At 39.5% G+C, this 20054-nt stretch overlaps 1 protein-coding gene across 1 annotated transcript in view; it reads left to right on the forward strand.

Annotated features, from left to right (window-relative positions):
• ACTR2 (actin related protein 2) overlaps positions 1 to 18294 on the forward strand; it is a 36723-nt gene extending 18429 nt beyond the window's left edge. The window contains exons 5-9 of the mRNA XM_043468905.1: positions 917 to 1053; positions 2359 to 2508; positions 5123 to 5268; positions 13270 to 13402; positions 16614 to 18294. Of these exons, the coding sequence (XP_043324840.1) occupies positions 917 to 1053; positions 2359 to 2508; positions 5123 to 5268; positions 13270 to 13402; positions 16614 to 16784 (737 nt within the window). The 3' untranslated portion in view covers positions 16785 to 18294. The remainder of the gene's footprint in view (positions 1 to 916; positions 1054 to 2358; positions 2509 to 5122; positions 5269 to 13269; positions 13403 to 16613) is intronic.
• Positions 18295 to 20054: the final 1760 nt, after the last annotated feature.

A 20054-nucleotide genomic window follows, 5' to 3' on the forward strand; every position in this document is an offset into this window, starting at 1 on the left:
AAGTCCCCATTTATACTGTTAAGTAGCACATAATGAGGAACAAAGAGACTTTCCAGGTGGCACTAGTGGTAAAGAACCCATCTGCCAGTGCAGAAGATGTAACAGACGTGAGTTCCATCCCTGAGTCAGGAAGATCCCCTGGAGGAGGGCATGGCAACCCACTCCAGTATTCTTGCCTGAAGAATCCCATGGACAGAGGAACCTGGTGGGCTACAGTCCATAGGGTCACAGAGTTGGACACGACTGAAGCAACTTAGAATGCATGTACTCACAAGAAAGAAGATGGCTTCTTTGCTGTTCTTTTATTAAAAAGTTTAATTAACACTGTCTTCTTGATTTCTGGTTAATAATTGAAATGATTCTTTGGCTAGTCAAGATGAATTATTCTCAGATTTCTGGCTATTTTGTATCAACAGAAATTTTCCCAACAGCAGAGTTTTGAATATACTATATGACAAAAATAATGATAAAGAACTAGATTATTTCAGCAGATTCACTGTTAACTTGTGGAATATTTACCCTTCACAGTGGTTTTCATAAAAGTTATCCATGATACTTTAGAGAATTTGACGTCAGGGGAATTCAGGGATCGAGATTAAAGTTGGGATTAAAGACCATGTTGTATTTTTCAGTCCTCAGTCTGAGGGTCTGTTTCTTCCATCCCTGGAGGAGCACATGATTAGACTAAAGGTCTCACAGGAGGCATGTGAGAGAACACCGACTTCAGTGTCTGTGTGTTAGAAATAAACTGCAAAATAAGCAAATAATAAAGAAATGCTTTTAGGCCATTTTGGTTGGTTATGTTTCTTATCAATTAGTAAAGAAGCCAGCATTTTTGAATATTGAAATACTTGAAATTTGCTGGCTTTGATTTCTGATTTGGCTTTTTGTTTACAACTTCATGATTCTTCCACAGGTTTATTAACTGGAGTCGTGGTGGACTCTGGAGATGGTGTGACTCACATTTGCCCGGTGTATGAAGGCTTTTCTCTCCCTCACCTTACCAGGAGACTGGATATTGCTGGGAGGGATATTACCAGATATCTTATCAAGGTAAGCAAAAGAGAATATCATAGAATTAGATTTTGTAAGTTTGTATATATCTACTTAAAATTGGATGTATCACCTCAGGGTTCTAATGAATCTGCACCACCAGAGAAGTGGCCCAGTACTTTATTCATATAAAAATCTGTGTGAGATTCACACACATAATCTCTTGTGTACTAATGAGAGCTCATCATTACATAATTATAATTACGTAATGCCTTTCCTGAGGAATGGGAAGAGAGGTATGTCAAAGATGGAAGAAGACTCTTAAGGCTTCCTTGAACAACTTGGGCAGCCCTTCAGCCATAAAACCCTCTTTGAACAAGATGTATGTTAAAATTTATTTGTCAGTGTAATTAGTGATGATATTCTTTAAAATATTGGCCGATATTTAATATATAAGGCCACTCTTTGGAAGCATGTGTGGTTTTTGTAATGTAGGGGGAAAAAAGATTTACAATATTGTCTGTACCAGAACTCTGTAGTTAGTACATTCTCTCCAGGTCAGTGGTTCTCAATCAGGAATGATGCTACTATTCCAGGAACACTTTGAAATGTCTGGAGACATTTTTTGGTTGTTACATCTTTGCAGGAAGGCTGCTAAACATCCTACAATGAACAGGGCATCCCCCACAACAAAGAATTATAAGGTCCAATATGTCACTGGTGCTACTGTGGGGAGAGTGTTGTGGGTTGCGTTAAGTCTTCATATTGACATTGGGTTAGTAATAAGACTGGTAATGAGAATTATAATATCATTCTAAGCCAGAATTCTATTTGAGGGTGACTACCAAAGGATTGCCCAAGAGTTTTCTTTTGAATGTAAACTCAAAGATCAGAGGATTTTTAGTTTTTTATGTGAAAAGTCTAATTTGTTTATGATGCATATTGTGTGTGTTTTTGTTTTTCCTGTCAGGTTGAATTCTTGTTTATGTTTGTTTGTTTATTTAACAAATACTATTGCCCCTCTAATATGTGTCAGACATATTTCATGATTATGGCATTGACTGAGTAAATTAAATTGCAGATTATAGGAATCCAGTGCTAAAATATTATTTATTAATAGATATTTTGTCCATTTATTATTCATGAACTGTTAATTCTGTCACTCCCTATGAAATTTTTCTGTGAAAGTGAAATGTAAATTCTTTTATGGTAAATAATATTCTCCTTTCTGAAATAGTAAGAGCTAAGGTTCTGCTGTTCATTGTATTTGGTATTGATGTGACATACTTAGAGAGCATTAATCTCTTTTGTGGAGTTGAACTCACTCAGATTAATTGTGGACTTACTGCTGTTTTTTTGTACCAGCTGCTTCTGTTGCGGGGATATGCCTTCAACCATTCTGCTGATTTTGAAACGGTTCGCATGATTAAAGAAAAATTGTGTTATGTGGGATATAATATTGAGCAAGAGCAGAAACTGGCCTTAGAAACCACAGTATTGGTTGAATCTTACACAGTAAGTATATCTGGTGTATGATATATATATGGTTTTAAAATGGGCGACAGTAACTGTTGGTGTGTGCTTAAGGAGGTTTTCTTGGAATTTAGTACTTTGGGTTTGGGTTGTTATAATTTGTATATGTATGACCTTTAATTTCTTTCTACATTATGATACTATGATTTAGTTATTTTAATAAGGCAAGAATCATATATTGCTTTTCTACTTTAGGATACAGTTAGATATGAAATGTTATTTTGAGATTCTGGTACCTGGAGTAGCATTTTTCAGCATGGGTTTCACATAATGTTATTCTCTGAGGTGTTAGTAGGTATTGACAAAAATTTAAAATGTAGGGTTACAATGTCAGATGCGTTTGCGAGAGAGTCAGTTTCACTTTATTAAAGGACTTCTCAGAACCTTTGATATGCCTATTTGTACATGATTACGGTATTCTTCAGCATTTCATGGGCCTGGTATTCTGAGATACTTTGGAAAATGGTCATCCTATAGGATTGCTTTAACAATTCAGTAGGTTGACAGTCTTCCTGACTTAGTATATTCTTAATGAGATGTTCAGAACAAATGTTGACTTGAAATTGTAACTAATGATACTTAGAACCAAGTTATAGTTTATATCAGGGGAGTTGAATTTTCAGTGTATTGCTGCCTTAAGTCTCATTTTCATCTGGGTATAAAGTACTTCCATGCTGTGTCTTTGATTTGCTACTGTTGTTTAGTCGCTAAGTCATATCTAACTCTTTGCGACCCCATGGACGCCTGCCAGGCTCCTCTGTCCATGTGATTTCCCAGGCAAGAATACTGGAGTGGGTTGCCATTTCCTTCTCCAGGGGATCTTCCCAACCCAGGGATTGAACCCTTGACAGGCAGATTTTTTACCACTGAGCCACCAAAACTAGAATTGAGTGATAGGCAATAAAAGCAAGTATTCTTCCACCATTTAATTCATATAAACAGAGCATATCACAGATATGTACAGAATAGTCACTTTATAAATTTTTATAAGTTATATTGTTTCATTTCAGAAGATACTGATCCAGATATTCAATAAATCAATACTTTGCAACTCAGTCATCTACAGATTTGCCCTAGGGATTCTTTCCTGAGGCCTTCTTGATAGTTCCCCCAGATTTATGATTTATTGTCTACCTGACTTTGGAAGAAAGTGTCATGAGACAGAGGATAAGGGAACTAGAAATATAAAACATATTTTATCTCTTCCCTCCTTTCTCAGAATTTGAGGCAGGTTACAAAAGTATATGTGACAAATAAACCGGGAACTGATGAAGAGGGAAAATAGTGGACAAATAGAGGATAGGATAAGGTTTGGTGCAGAGAAATTGGGAGGCATACAGTTTTAACAGTTCTGAGAGGTAAGTAGTTCCTAGGGTAGGTGGCCCCAGGCTGATCTCCAACCAGAGCTTTGAGAAGAGCCACATTGTCCAGGTACAGATGTTTTATGCTAATGATAGTCTGCCACGTGAAGTTTTTCTGTATATCTTGGGTGATTTCATGTGGTTTTTAAAGTCACTGGATGGTTGTGTTTATTTTGTTAAGGGTAAATTTTTTTTACAGAAAGAAATTTGATATAATTTATAAAAAGATAATTCTGGGGTTTTTGAAAGATGTGATTGCGTTGCACATACTGTATACAGTTAGAGCAGACATGGAGTAAATGTCTTTAAGAACTTGCCTTGAGATACTTTGTCATGTTGGGAAGTGAGTTTGGGAATCTAAATATAGTTATTATGATTATGTTATTTTAAACTGATATACTGTTAGAAATGTTAATGTAAAACTGATTCTGGTCTTTCATATAGAAATGTGTCAAATGCCAGTATATACCAGCATGCTTGTTACTTAGGTCAATTCTATGAATTGTGAGGGAGTTTTTGTTTAACATTTCTCATTTAATTAAACATAAACATGATGTAACTTAAAGGTTTTCTGCACAGGGTCATATGATAGTGGTATCTTACCAGTTGCTTAAATCTTATTTTCTTAAAATTATATTTATCTATTTAAAAATTTAATAGGACCTAGTAAGTAGGATACAACAGAATTGCCTAATAAAAAATAGGTTAGCGTCTTTAAGCTTTTTTGATCATAAGATTTTCCTTGGAATAAATGATTTGATAGAAGTTTCACACGTGATACAGTGTTTGATGCCAAAAAAGTAGTTCCCCAGAATAATTATTTGGTGAAAGAAATTTAAAATTTTTAATTGAATGTGTTTGTGCTACGTGGTAAAAATCTCCATAAACTCAAAAATGTGTTAAAATGATAAAGAGAAACAGCATTGCTGTGGGTGATGAGCACTACCTGTAGTTCTCACTTGCACACACCAGTAGACATCACACATTTGTGTATTGGTGACTCCTTCAAGAAATTCCTGCTATTTGGGGGCAGGACATGTCATTTCAAAAGCAGAACAGAGCATGATAATAAAAACAATTATTTTAATGTATTTTACTTTGTCTTTTTTCAAAAATGTATTTTGGGGAAAATATATTGCTAATGATTTTGGTTATAAAACAGGCATCCTAGCCCCTGAAGAACACTGGAAGCTTTTTAAATCTTTTGCTGATACCTGATTGTTCTTGGTCTCTAGCTCCCAGATGGCCGCATTATCAAAGTCGGGGGAGAGAGGTTTGAAGCCCCGGAAGCTCTGTTTCAGCCTCACTTGATCAATGTCGAGGGAGTAGGTGTTGCTGAATTGCTTTTTAACACAATCCAGGCGGCTGACATTGATACCAGGTACTTTAGAAATGGTTGTTTCAAAGTTGCTTATCAGAAATAGATGGAATATAAATAGCTAGAGTGACCAAGTTGTCTGTTATCTCACCCAAGTTTTTGATGGGATGACACTGGTTGTTGAATGGCATATATCATTGTGTCTCAGATGCCCATTTAAATTTATTTTGAAATACTTTAAACATTGCAAGTTGCCAGAATAGAACAGAGAGCTCCTGTACACTGCCCAGTTTTCCATTTCACTGATTTTGGCATTCTACATGTTTGTGTGCTCCCCCTCCCTCTCTCCCTCGTGGTCTTGAGTCATTTGAGAGTAGGTTGAATATGTAAGTCCTCTTTACTCCTTGATGTTTACTTTGTGTTTCTCAGGAATGAGGCTGCTCTCTTACAGCCACAGTGCAGTTACTGAGTTCAGGGCATTGCTGATGTACTTTTATCTGCCATCTGTACTTCAGTTTTGTTCTCTGTCCCAGTAATGCCCTTTATACAGTTTTTCTTTTCTCCAGTAAAGGGTCAGAACTAAGAGCACACATTGTGTTTAGTTGTCATGTCTCTTAGTTAACCTTTTATCTGTTGTAATCCCTCAGTCTTTCATGACATTGATATTTTTGCAGACTACAACTTGGGTTTGAATGTTTTCTCATGATTAAATTTAGATTTTGCATTTTCGGCTGGAACACTCCTTAAGTGATGTGTCCTTCTTAGGTTATCACGTCCAGAAGTGACATCGGTTTGCTCCTATTTAGTGATGTTAGTGTTAAACTCTTAGTGAAGTTTCCTGTTTTCTCCATTGTATCAGTTCAGTTCAGTCGCTCAGTCATGTCTGACTCTTTGCAACCCCACGGACTGCAGCACGCCAGGCCTCCCTGTCCATCACCAACTCCTGGGGTTTACTCAAACTCATGTCCATTGAGTTGGTAATGCCATCCAACCATCTCATCCTCTCTTGTCTTGTCCCCTTCTCCTCCTCCCTTCAATCTTTGCCAGCATCAGGGTCTTTTCAAATGAGTCAGTTCTTCGCATCAGGTGGCCAAAGTATTGGAGTTTCAGCTTCAACATCAGTCCTTCCAATGAACATTCAGGACTGATTTCCTTTAGGATGGACTAGTTGGATCTCCTTGCAGTCCAAGGGACTCTCAAGAGTCTTCTCCAACACCACAGTGCAAAAGCATCAATTCTTCGGCGTTCAACTTTCTTTTTTTTTTTTTTTTCAACTTTCTTTATAGTCCAACTCTCACATTCATACACAACTACTGGAAAAACCATAGCCAACAAACCACTGGTTTGTTGGCAAAGTAATGTCTCTGCTTTTTAATATGCTGTCTAGGTTGGTCATAACTTTTCTTCCAAGGAGCAAGCGTCTTTTTATTTCATGGCTGCAGTCACCATCTGCAGTGATTTTGGAGTCCAAAAAAATAAAGTCTGTCATTGTTTCCCCATCTATTTGCCATGAAGTGATGGGACCAGATGCCATGGTCTTAGTTTTCTGAATGTTGAGCTTTAAGACAACTTTTTCACTGTCCTCTTTCACTTTCATCAAGAGGTTCTTTAGTTCTTCTTCACTTTCTGCCATAAAAGTGGTGTCATCTGCATACCTGAGGTTATTGATATTTCTCCCAGCAATTTTGATTCCAGCTTGTGCTTCATCCAGCCCAGCATTTCTCATGATGTACTCTACATATAAGTTAAATAAGCAGGGTGACAGTATACAGCCTTGATGTACTCCTTTTCCTATTTGGAAGCAGTCTGTTGTTCCATGTCTAGTTTTAACTGTTGCTTCCTGACCTGCATACAGATTTCTCGGGAGGCAGGTCAGATGGTCTGGTATTCCCATCTCTTGAAGAATTTTCCACAGTTTGTTGTGATTCACACAGGCAAAGGCTTTGGCATAGTCAATAAAGCAGAAATAGATGTTTTTCTGGAACTCTCTTGCTTTTTCGATGATCCAGCGAATGTTGGCAACTTGATCTCTGGTTCCTCTGCTTTTTCTAAAACCAGCTTGAACATCTGGAAGCTCACGGTTCACGTATTGTTGAAGCCTGGCTTGGAGAATTTTGAACACTACTTTGCTAGCGTGTGAAATGAGGGCAATTGTGCAGTAGTCTGAGCATTCTTTGGCATTGCCTTTCTTAGGGATTGGAATGAAAACCGACCTTTTCCAGTCCTATGGCCATTGCTGAGTTTTCCAAATTTGCTGGCGTATTAAGTGCAGCACTTTCACAGCATCATCTTAGGATTTGAAATAGCTCAACTGGAATTCCATCACCTGCACTAGCTTTGTTCGTAGTGATACTTCTTAAGGCCCACTTGACTTCACATTCCAGGATGTCTGGCTCTAGGTGAGTGATCACACCATCGTGATTATCTGGGTTGTGAAGATCTTTTTTGTGCAGTTCTTCTGTGTATTCTTGCCACCTCTTCTTAATATCTTCTGCTTCTGTTAGGTCCATACCATTTCTGTCCTTTATTGAGCCCATCTTTGCATGAAATGTTCCCTTGGTATCTGTAATTTTCTTGAAGAGATCTCTAGTCTTTCCCATTCTATTACTTTCATCTGTTTCTTTGAACTGGTCACTGAGGAAGGCTTTCTTATCTCTCCTTACTATTCTTTAGAACTCTGCATTCAAGTGGGTATTTCTTTTCTCCTTTGCTTTTCGCTTCGCTTCTTTTCACAGCTATTTGTAAGGCCTCCTCAGACAGCCATTTTACTTTTTTTGCATTTCTTTTTCTTGGGGATAGTCTTGCTCCCTGTCTCCTGTACAGTATCACGAACCTCAGTCCATTGTTCATCAGGCTCTCTGTCTATCAGATCTAGTCCCTTAAATCTATTTCTCACTTCCACTGTATAATTGTTAGGGATTTGATTTAGGTCATACCTGAATCAAATTTCTTCAATTTCAGTCTGAATTTGGCAATAAGGAGTTCATGATCTGAACCACAGTCAGCTCCTCATCTTGTTTTTGCTGACTGTATAAAGCTTCTCCATCTTTGGCTGTAAAGTATATAATCAGTCTGATTTCAGTGTTGACCGTCTGGTGATGTCCATGTGTAGAGTCTTCTCTTGTGTTGTTGGAAAAAGGTGTTTGCTATGACCAGTGCGTTCTCTTGGCAGAACTCTATTAGCTGTTGCCCTGCTTCATTCTGTACTCCAAGGCCAAATTTGCCTGTTACTGCAGGTGTTTCTTGACTTCCTACTTTTGCATTCCAGTCCCCTCTAATGAAAAGGCCATCTTTTTTGGGTGTTAATTCTAGAAGGTCTTGTAGGTCTTCATAGAACTGTGCAGCTTCTTCAGCATTACTGGTCAGGGCATAAACTTGGATTACCGTGATATTGAATGGTTTGCCTTGGAAATTAGATCATTCTGTTGTTTTTGAGACTGCATCCAAGTACTGCATTTTGAACTCTCTTGACTATGATGACTACTCCATTTCTCCAAAGGATTCTTGCCGAGAGTAGTAGATATAATGGTCCTCTGAGTTAAATTCACCCATTCCAGTCCATTTTATTTCTCTGATTCCTAAAATGTTGACGTTCACACTTGCCATCTCCTGTTTGATCACTTCCAATTTGCCTTGACTCATGGACCTAACATTCCAGGTTCCTGTGCAATATTGCTCTTTACAGCATCGGATCTTGCCTCCATCACCAGTCACATCCACAACTGGGTGTTGATTTTGCTTAGTCTTCGTCTCTTCAGTCTTGCTGGAGTTATTTCTCCACTGATCTCCAGTAGCATATTGGGCACCTACCAACCTGGGGAGTTCATCTCTCAGTCCTATCTTTTTGTCTTTTCATACTGTTCATGGGGTTCTCAAGGCGGGAATACTGAAGTGGTTTGCCATTTCCTTCTCCAGTGGACCACATTTTGTCAGAACTCTCCACCGTGACTAGTCCGTCTTGGGTGGCCCTAGACAGACTCACAGTTTCATTGAGTTAGACAAGACTGGTGGTCCATGTGATTAGATTGGTTAGTTTTCTGTGATTGTGGTTTTTGGTCTGTCTGCCCTCTGATGGAAAAGGATAAGAGGCTTATGAAAGCTTCCTGATGGGATAGACTGACTGAGGGGGATACTGAGTTTTGTTCTGGTGGGTGGGGCCATGCTCAGTAAATCTTTAATCCAATTTTCTATTGATGGGTGGAGCTGTGTTCCCTCCCTGCTATTTACCTGGGGCCAAACTGTGGTGGAGCTTCCCTCCTGGCTCAGATGGTAAAAGCATCTGCTTGCAATGTGGGAGACCCGGGTTAGATCCCTGGGTGGGGAAGATCCTCTGGAGAAGGAAATGGCAACCCACTCCAATACTCTTGCCTGGAAAATTCCATGGATGGAGGAGCCTGGTGGGCAACAGTCAATGGGGTCGCAAAGAGTCAGACACGACTGAGCGACTTCACTTTAAACTGTGGTGGAGGTAATGAAGATAATGGTGACCTCCCTCAAAAGATCCCAGGCATGTACTGCCACAGTCCGTGCCCCCAGCCCCCCACAGGCCACCACCGACCCACGCCTTCGCCGGAGGCTCCTGGACCGCCGTGGGCAAGGCTCCCGTGGGGTCACTGTTCCTTTCTCCTGGTCCTGGTGCACAAGGTTCTGTTGTACGTTCCAGGAGTCTATTTCCCAGTCCTGTGTAAGTTCCGGCAGCTTTATGGTGGGGTTAATGGTGACCTCCTCCAAGAGGACTTAGGCCGTATCCATACCCAGAGCGCCTGTCCCTGCGGCAGAGCACTGGCGACCCGCACCTCCACAGGAGACGCTCAAACGCAGTTCTGTCTCGGTCTCTGTGAGGTCCCTGGGTCCTGGTACACACAAGGTTTGTTTGAGCCCTCTGAGCGTCCTCTCCATTGTATAAGTTTTCTTTTTGTTCCTGATTTATAAGTAATTTGTGGGAAAGTACTTTCAGTAGTGTCCAACTCTCTGCAACCCCATGAACTGTAGCCCGCCAAGCTCCTCTGTCCATGGAATTCTCTAGGCAAGAATACTGGAGTGGGTGGCCATCCTCTTCTCCAAGAGATCTTCCCAACCCAGTGAATGAACCTGAGTCTCCTGCATTGCAGGCAGATTCTTTACCGTCTGAGCCACCAGAGAAGCCCCAAAATACTTTTGAGACTGTGTAAATCTCCTGTTCATCAGTTTCTGACTTGCACCCCTTTTATCATCAATTGATGATTTTTGCCTAAATCCATTTTTATTGTGATGGTTGCAAAAAGATGATTTATCTCATTCTGTCATTCCTTCTGTATTTATTAGTTGGCATTCTAGCATAAGGAGCTGCCTTTCCTTCTCCCTTGTTTTTGTTAATTATCAGTATGGACTTGTGATTTTATTCAATGGATTATAATTTCTTATCTCTGCCTTATTTCATTTTGGTGCTAAATTGTCCTGATTTGGCCTATGAGAGCCCCTTCAAGCAGGCTCCTGTGTCCTTTGTTGTTGTTTAGTCTCTAAGGCATGTCAGACTCTCTGGGACCCCATGGACTGTAGCCTGCCAGGCTCCTCTGGCGATTCTCCGGGCAAGAACATTGGAGTAGGTTGTTGTTTCCTCCTCCAGGGACTCTTCTTTGCATGCTCATCTCTTTTGAGCATGTTCTACTTCATTCTCTTTTGTGGCACAGGATATTCCCAGCTCATCTTTAATTTTGGTTTCTGAAGAGGCTGTCAAAACTATACAAAGAAAGGGCCCTCAGAAGTATTAGTGTCCCCACCTGTTGTCTTCCACCTTAGTGCTACTCCCTGTATTTCTTATTTTCTTACACAAGAGGTAGCATCCTGTAAATACTCTTTTGAACTTTGTTTTTTTCTCTTAATATATCCTAAACAATCTTATACCACTTCCTGTGTGTTGCTGTTGTTCTTTTTTCCACTGTGTACACATAATGGCTTCTTCAGTGAATCCTGGTTATCTAGGTAGGGTCCAGTATTTGTGCTGACAGGTAATGCTGCAGTTAATAACCTTGCGCACACTGTATCTTTGTATTGTTGGGATATATGTCCTGAAAAAAACGCCTGAGTGGGGAATAGTTGGGTCAAAAGGCAAATGCATGTGGTTTTGTAATTGCTCAATTCCCTTCTTTTAAGGTTGTACCCTTTCTCTTTCCTACAGTCATGTCTGAGGACACTACAATTGTTCACAGAGTTTGTCAGCATTTTATTTGCATGTCAGTCTAATGAATGAGAAATGATGTCTCAGTGTAATTCTAACTTGCATTTCTCTTAAGATTGAAGTTGCGTATATTTTTCTATGAGTTGTGTGCTAAGTTGCTTCAGTTGTGTCCACCTCTTTGCAACCCTCTGACTGTAACCTCTCCGGCTCCTCTCTCCATGGGGATTTTCCAGGCAAAAATACTGGAGTGGGTTACCAATGGCCTCCTCCAGGGGATCTCCCCAACCCAGGGATTGAACCCAAGTCTCTTAAATCTCCCGCATTGACAGGCAGGGTCTTCACCGATGGAGCCAACTGGGAAGCCCTAAGGACCATTTTTATATCTTTTCTTGATGAATTATCTGTTTGTGGCTTTTGCCTGCTATCTGTAAAATTTTTGTAATTTTTTTTTCCTCTCAATTTTTAAAGAAGTTCTTTTCATTTGAGCTCTGTGATCCATTTGTAGATATTTTGTGATTTTTCATTTGTCTCTTCTGGTGTTTCTGGCCACACAAAATTTTGGTTTTATTTAGTTATATAAGAAGATTTATAATCTTTTATTGCAGCTTGAGTTTGAGTCACAGAAAGCTCTCCTCTTCACCCAAGTTGAGAAATTCACTCAGAAACATTTTATTAAGCAAGTGTTTGCTTACTTCTTTATTTAACCCTAATGAAATAACCACCTAATTTTTGTGGGAGGCTGGGGAACAGGATAATAATGATAATTAGTAAAAATAGCAGTTGTCTTAGAACAAGCTATAAATCTAATGGAAGATGTTCAGAAGTCTAATCTAGACTTCATAATTATGATAAATTCTCATAGTGGGGATTGATTGGGTAGATGCTTTTGTCCCTTGATGTAATGATCATTAATAGCAAGATTATATATAAAAGTGCATACCTGTTGGTGGTGATTGAAGTTTTGGTGATGCTAAAGCACTGGAGTCAGGTTCAGTACCCTTTCCACATTGCTAGCGTTGGAAAGTTGCAGCACTCAGATTTTGTTCTGCATGTTCAGTGTATTGAAAGCATGCATGTAAATACTCATGGGCATATACCACATGTAGCTATACCTCAGCTGCTTAGTTTGTTACATTCATGCATGCATCTGCAATTAAATGCAATACAAAACTTCTTCTAGAAGCTAGAATTACAATAGCCTGAGCCCTTCAGAACCTGAAAGGAAGTAAAACCTGGAAGCCAGTTTGAATGAAGCCAAAATGGATGCAACTTAGCTCCTGAGCTTTACTAAAAAAAAGTTTCTTCGACCCTCACATAGATTATACTGTTAATACTTTTACTCCATATGCACTTATTTTAGATTTGATTATCTGGTATCATGACCAACAGCATATTAAGGAAGAAAGAGAGGACTGCTGTTAGAAGCAAGCACATCAATCTAACCAAAAATAATAGCCAGCGGCCTCAAAGCAGGGGAACAAAAGGGAAAACTACAAAAGGCAAATGGAAAAATTCAAAAGCCAAAAGTGGAGTCATGGTGGAATATGGTTTATTATAGTACATTACCACATTGAAGTGGCTCCGTGGAAGCACTGTTAAAGCATAACCCAAATACCTCTCCTTTGTGATGAGAACTAGTCGTTACTGAAAGACTTAATTACATTTGCAAGAAAATGTGTTATGTGCTTTAGGAGTATTGTCATCAAAATGATAATAAATATTTTATATATTAAGAGTTTGTTATCTGTTTACAGTAGTAATAGCAAGCTTTCAGCCCTGCGGTTTACATGTTGAATTTTATTTAATTCTCCCAGCAACCACCTGAGGCTAATGTAAATAAAAGCAACTCCTGAGATACTGTTTTCCTAATATGAAACCCCTAATGAATACCTGTTGTGTCTTCCTAGATCTGAGTTCTATAAGCACATTGTGCTTTCAGGAGGGTCTACTATGTACCCTGGTCTGCCATCCCGGTTGGAACGAGAGCTTAAACAGCTTTACTTAGAACGAGTATTGAAGGGTGATGTGGAAAAACTTTCTGTAAGTATCAATCAATACTCCAACTGTTACCATACTGCTAAAACCCTGTTAAATGGCTTGTGATTTTTGACAACCACCAGAGGGAGCAAGAAGTCTTCCTAAACAAATGTCTAATGCAGTCTAGTGCAGCCTTGAAAAAGTAGGAAGAAGTAAATGGTTCAAGATGAGCTTTGTCTCAGCGGTTCTAGTGCCAGCTCACCTTTCTACTCAATGAACTGAGACAGCTGGGTCCAGTGACAATGTTTTGGTTCATCTGTAACAAATACCCTGGAACCAGGGTTCCTGTACATGGGTGGGAAGAAACTCCCATACTGTGGAGAGAGGCCCGTTGGTTTTGTTTTGCTTTGTTTTGTTTTTTAATATGTCATCAACATTCGGTGCTACTCTTGGACTGTCTCATATTTCTGATTTAAAATGATTTTCTGGCTGTTTCTTCCATATGTCTTTTATCTCCCCAATCAGATAGTCTCCAGTTCTTTTGCATCTCTGTCAGCTATCATAGCTCTTAAAACAGACTTGAAATGATAGTTGTTGATACATAGAGTGGAAAGGAATTTTTAAACTAGGGTGTAACAGTTGATGGTTATTTGACATTGATTTTTCTCTACAAACCCTGGACTGTGTGAAGTACAGTATACATACTACGTGCTCAACTAGGAGTCGTTTAATTCTAAGTTAATCTCTGAGGTTTGTCTCACCAACTTTGATCAGCTCTTTTAGATAATGAGAGTGCATCATACAGAGGGCTTTATTATATTGGAGACACTATATTACATCTGAGTAATTTGTGACTCAAATTACTGAAATTAAATTCTGTATGGACTCATAGGTTAAACAGATCGAAAGACTTAAAGGAGGCGTGTTGTCTAAACTTCACTCATTTGTCTGATTTTATTGAGTTATAATTTAAAATCAGTCTTAGATGATTATTCAGCAGATACTTCTTGAACTCCTCTGTGCCAAACACTTGTCTAGGTGCTGGGAGAAACAAAACAGCGGTGAACAAAACTGAAAATCTCTGCTTTTAGTCTGTGAATAATACTTTGGTTAGTAAAAAGCACCATGAGGAAAAGTCAGGTTAGGGGCTCGAAAGTGATAGTGACTGGGGGAGATGGTGTGCTTCTTCATGCAGAGTGATCAGAGAAGGGGCCCGACGAGATAACTTTTGAACAAAGACTGAAGGGAATGAGGAGCCTGACCCTCTGGGGGGGAGAGTCTTCCAGGCAGTAACAGTCCTGAGTTACAGGGAGTGTGTAGGGGTGGCTGGAGCAGAGACGCAAGGGAGGGGACTGGGAGGTGAGCGCAGAAAGGTAATCAGGGGACCTCCGTGGCGACCGAGTAGTTAAGACTCCCCACTTCCACTGCAGGGGGTATGGGTCCGAACCCTGGCGGGGGGAACTAATCCCACATGCCACACGGTACGACCAAAACAGAAAGGTGGTCAGGACGCAAGTCTTGTTCAGCTGTGGTAAAGATTTTGACTTTCCTTCTATTGAGATAGAAAGTCTTGGGAGGATCTTGAGCAGAGAAAGTATTATCTGATCTGTTTAAAGGATCATTAAGTCTGATGTGGTGAATACATGGTTGAGAAAAGGGAGGAAGAACGGATGTCGCAGGATGGGTTAGGAGGCTCTCAGAGGAGGGAGGAGCTGGTAGATGTTTGTGAAATAAACGAGGAGGTGTGAAGTGGTGTCTTAGAGAGTGGAATAGAGAAGAGAAATGTCATGGGGTTGCTGAGCATCTCTGAGGGGCTCAGTTGAGGTAAAGCTTAAAGTAGATGTTGAGTTTTTCTCACCCCACGCTCAGTAACTTGAGGGCAGGGGCAGAGCAGAGTTGACCACCTGAAATGGGGTTCTGCCAAGCAAGGCAGAGAAGGACAGGGTCACTGAGGATAGTGTCAGGACGTGGTGGAGAGAGTGCGCACACGCGCCACAGAGCAGGTCTGAGGAGAATTCCTCTTCATGGGGCTCTGTGGACCCATGGGCCCAGAGAGTGGTGGCTGGGATGGCCCAGAAGGGCGAGTTTCTGAGGGTCTCTGGAATGGCAGTAGTGAGAAACAGCAGCCCGTTGCAAAAGCTGCAGGGGCAGCGGTGTCCTCAAGGGCTAGCCAGGTTTCCCCAGGAGCAGGGTGGCCAGAACACAGCCCCAGACCAGACCTGGCTGTTTTATAAATGAAGTTTTTAGGAACATGGCCAAGCAGACTCTTTTGTCACCTAATATGTTACCTGTTGTCACACACTGTCTCTGGCCGCCTTTAGCTATTGCCAGAGTAGACCCTGCAGAGCTTCAAGTATTTACCCTGTGATCCCTGTAGAAAGAGTTTGCTGACCCCTGCCTAAGAGTGAAAAAGTAACTAGAATAGTTAGAACAGTAGGTTAGCCTTAGAATTAATCAGTTAACAGGTGTTTTTCTATGTCATATATTATGACAGATCCTACAGTTCATGTATGTGACATAAAGACAGTTAAGATGACGTAGTTATTTTGAGTCTTTTTGCACGATTTGTGACTTCGTAAATAAAACTGCTACTTCATTTTAATGTTTCTCTTTCATGTGTTGACTTACCATACAGAAGGAGGTCTCTCCTTGTTAGACAGCTAAGAGTGGCTACAAAGTGTAAAGCTTTTCCTGCTTGTGTTTAATTTTCTTTACTGTGTTCATTTTGTCCAACATCCTCATAATTTTTCTTGACCATATTTGGCCTTGTTTATTCAAACATTCTTTTGGATTTGAGACAATAGAAAGTGAGCTTTGCTTATAAGAACTTAAATCTTACTTTTTTGCCTGGGACTACGATCATAAGGGCATGAGACCTTGAAGAAAGTAGAAGTCCTCTTATCCCAACTCTTCACTTGATAGCTGGCTGGCTGATTTGCCCATCAGTGAGACGCCTGTCACAGTCAGGGCTTCGGTACTTGGGCTTTTAGTCGGGTGACCGTGGAATTCATTGTTCACATCAGGATGCTTTTGAGAGTGAGAAGGGGTGCAGTTAACGATGGGGCCACAGGTGTAAGTAGGGAGTGTTCTCAACACACTGGGATGGATTTGCGATCTCCTGGCTGTGAGTTTGGGCAAGTTACACAAGGTGTCTCTCTACTTCACATGTATACATCACAGGACCTTTGTGAGAATTTAAGAAAAAGACATTTTCATAGGATAGAAAACACCATTGTACGTGTGACATTTTACCGTCTCCTCTTTTTTCCTTTAGAAATTCAAGATCCGCATTGAAGACCCCCCCCGCAGGAAGCACATGGTTTTCCTGGGAGGTGCAGTTCTAGCAGACATCATGAAGGACAAAGACAACTTCTGGATGACCCGACAGGAATACCAAGAAAAGGGTGTTCGTGTGCTGGAGAAACTCGGGGTGACGGTTCGATAAACTGTGAAGCTGGTTCCCATCATGCCCCTAATGTGCTTTCTTTTTTTCCTTTACTGCCAGTCTTTGAACTCATTCAGCTCCAGGACCTGGAAGAGGCCTCTCTGTCTGTGCCCTTTGACTGGAAAGGTCAGGTTGTGTTAAATTTGTGTTAATGTGGGTAAATCTGACTGTTTAATTCCACCGCTTCCCTGCGAGCACAGGGAGAGGGCAGGGGTTCTGTCTGCTGCATTGTTTGTCCTCAGCAGGCATTTGGATCGTTCCTGCGGGCTTCCTATTTTCACTTTACTGCTCTAACGCTGCTAGTCTTAGTCTTTAGCACACTAGGTGGTATGCCTTTATTAGCATAAGAAAACAACTTCAGCCGGAGCTTTTACCTATTACTGGGGTGGGGGTGGTCAGGACTGGGTGGGTGGCTGCTGAACCCTTTGTGGCGTCTCCTCTGTAGTGTGGCGCTTTCTACAGTTACTGCTGCAGCTTTAAGTACCTTAAAGCTTCTGGTATTAACATTTTAGGGAAAGGGTAGGCTCAGAACAAAACTGTTTGGGTGGGTTTTTGCGTGGAGGACAGGGGTAGTCTTTTGATATTCATTTTGTGATTTTTGAGCTTTTCTGCTCTAGGGTACGGGAGCTGAACTTTATTTACAATACTCTGATTTGGCAGGTTTTCTTCTACTTTTGGTCTGCCTGGAACTGTTTCCAATATGATGTAAAAAGCAGGTGTAGTGTCCCATTATTATGTAGTTTGGGGATTTTTTAATTTGTTTTTTAATATTAACCATGTCAACTGGAATTAGACTCCCTAGAATCTATCAGTGGAAAAGTAACATTGAAAAAATGCTTTTGGAAATTCAAATTTCAGACAAAAAGTGCTTAAGAGCTGGTATTTTTTCTAAGTGCTTCTGTTTATACCAGAAGCATTAAGGTAACCCAGTGCCAAGTACCATTCTTGAAAAAATTCTTTTATATAACCTACCAGTGCTTATTTAATAAAAACAAGTAGATACATATAAATAATTACTGGCAGTAGGTTATAATTATTGGGTTAAAAAGAACATTGAAAACTGGGACTTTCTGCCAGTTGGGTAATTTTCACTAGTTTTTTTTGTTGGTGGTATGTTTTGATTTAAAACCTGGAAGTGGAGTAAAATATGACTATTTAAAATGTTGGCCCCCAAAAATCAAGATATAAATACGTATTTGAACTGAAAAAACTTAATCATAACTACTAAATCTTAGCCATCTTAGGCTTGAAAGAAAAGTTGTTGGTATTTTGTAAATGATAGCAGACTTTCCTGTCAGAAAATCATATTTATGAATCCTGTCGGTATTGCTTGGTATCTGAAAAAAATATCAAATAGTACCCAGACTTGAATTCCTTCTAAATTGAAAAATAAAGTAATAAGAGATTGTATCACTTCTGTTAATATTATGTATCTTTTGTCTCTTTTACCTCAATTTGAACAAATAAAAGAAGTTTGCCTGCATGCTGGACATGCTTCAGTACACATGAATAAGCCTATTAATAATGTCTGTAAGATTTTAGGGATGTGGGTGTCAGAGTCACTTTGGAATTCTAAAATGTTCCTAAATTATGTACTTACCAATCCCCCCAGACTTTTGGCTACTGAGTTGTTAAAGGACATAAATGGAGAACTAGTATCTACCAGTTGTTTATTTCAGGTAAATGGGTTGACTCCTAACCTTTGATCATGATTTTAAAATATGGAGATAGAAAACAACAAAGAATGGAATAGACTCTTAAATAAAACAATGAAGACATTTGTCCCTTGAATGTAGAATTTGGTTTTAATTTTGTAATTTTGCTATCAAACATGACAGTTAAAATGTATTAATATATAGAGAGTGTAATTTTTAAATTACATTTTTAAATTTTCTAAGGTGAAATAATGCATTTAGTATAGTGATTTGGGGGGTGGGGTGGGGAAGTAACATTAATTGGAGTTGTCAGTTATGAGCCCTTCAGAAATGAAAATGTTTTCTGTTTTAAAAGAGATGTGATTTATGGCTCTTGAAAACCATTGTCACTTAAATTCCCAATGATGTTTAAAATTCTTTTCTTTTAAAATTAGAATTGCCAATGCCTTGACCTTCGAGAAGGGTTTCTTAGAAATAAGTCCTACATTTGAACTTTTTTCCTTAAAATGGTATTGGATGTTAACTTTTACACAGTTCTGAGCACTGTCAACAATATCTGGAAGGTATTTTGAAAGATCAACGGAAAGTCAAACATTCTGATTTTAACATAAATACACTTCTTTTTGAGGAAAAAAATCAGATTTTTCAAAGTACATTTGAATTTTGTCTTTGTTTTTCCTCTCGATAGTCTTTCTCTTTGGTTTCATTTTCTTATTTTTATTCATATTTTCATTTTTGCTAACACAGGACAGATTGACAACTTTATGCTAGTTGTTAGGCCAAGTTCAGTTCACTGTCAAATTATTTGACAAAAAAGAACTTAGCTTTTGGTATGTTCTTTATTTCTGAAATGATTTTAAATACATAAGAAAAAAATAGAATAAGAGCAAGTCACAGCTAAAGCTCTATTAAAGACATTTTTCCCTCTAGGAGACTGTTTTGTCTCCTGGAAGATTTAAGGAGGCTTTGTCAGTGTTAGAAATGCTCTAGAGACCTATATGAACATGCCTCTTCTCAAGGACATTTTAGCTCATATCTGCAGACTTTTAGGCACGTTATTTTTAACAAAACAGCTAAAGACAGATGAAAATTTATTAAGCCAACCCTTTCTTACTTTTATATTAGCCTTTGAGGAGTAGATGCAGGTATTTTTGTTTTTCCTTCTCCATGAACTTGAATGCTAGTACCTCATGGCTCCCTTCACAACTAGAATTCCCAGGACATCCTCTGGTGTCTCATATGCAGTCTCTTCCTGGTCACCTAAATTGTCATGTGACCGCTCTTTCCGTGTTACAGAGGAAGAAAATCTAAGGCCCTGTATTAGGTGTCATTGTGAATACAGTGAATGTCTTGGTGCTCTTCACAGTTTTTTTTCCACCCACAAACTTTGACCGCAAACTTTGTACAATTGAGTGTGGTGATTACTGCTAATTTTAGAACTTTTGAGGAGGGTACCCAGCTAAAAGTGAACCAGAAACTCAAGGATTGATTTTATCTCAATATTTAACATGCTTTCTAACCTTGGACTTGTCCAGCCACACACAGTACCTGGGGTATTTGTAGGATCACTTTTTTCCTCCAGTTAAAATTCCTTGAACTATTAGAAGATTGAAAA

Source organism: Cervus canadensis, chromosome 5 (genome assembly GCF_019320065.1).
Source record: "Cervus canadensis isolate Bull #8, Minnesota chromosome 5, ASM1932006v1, whole genome shotgun sequence".
Classification (NCBI taxonomy): Eukaryota; Metazoa; Chordata; class Mammalia; order Artiodactyla; family Cervidae; genus Cervus; species Cervus canadensis.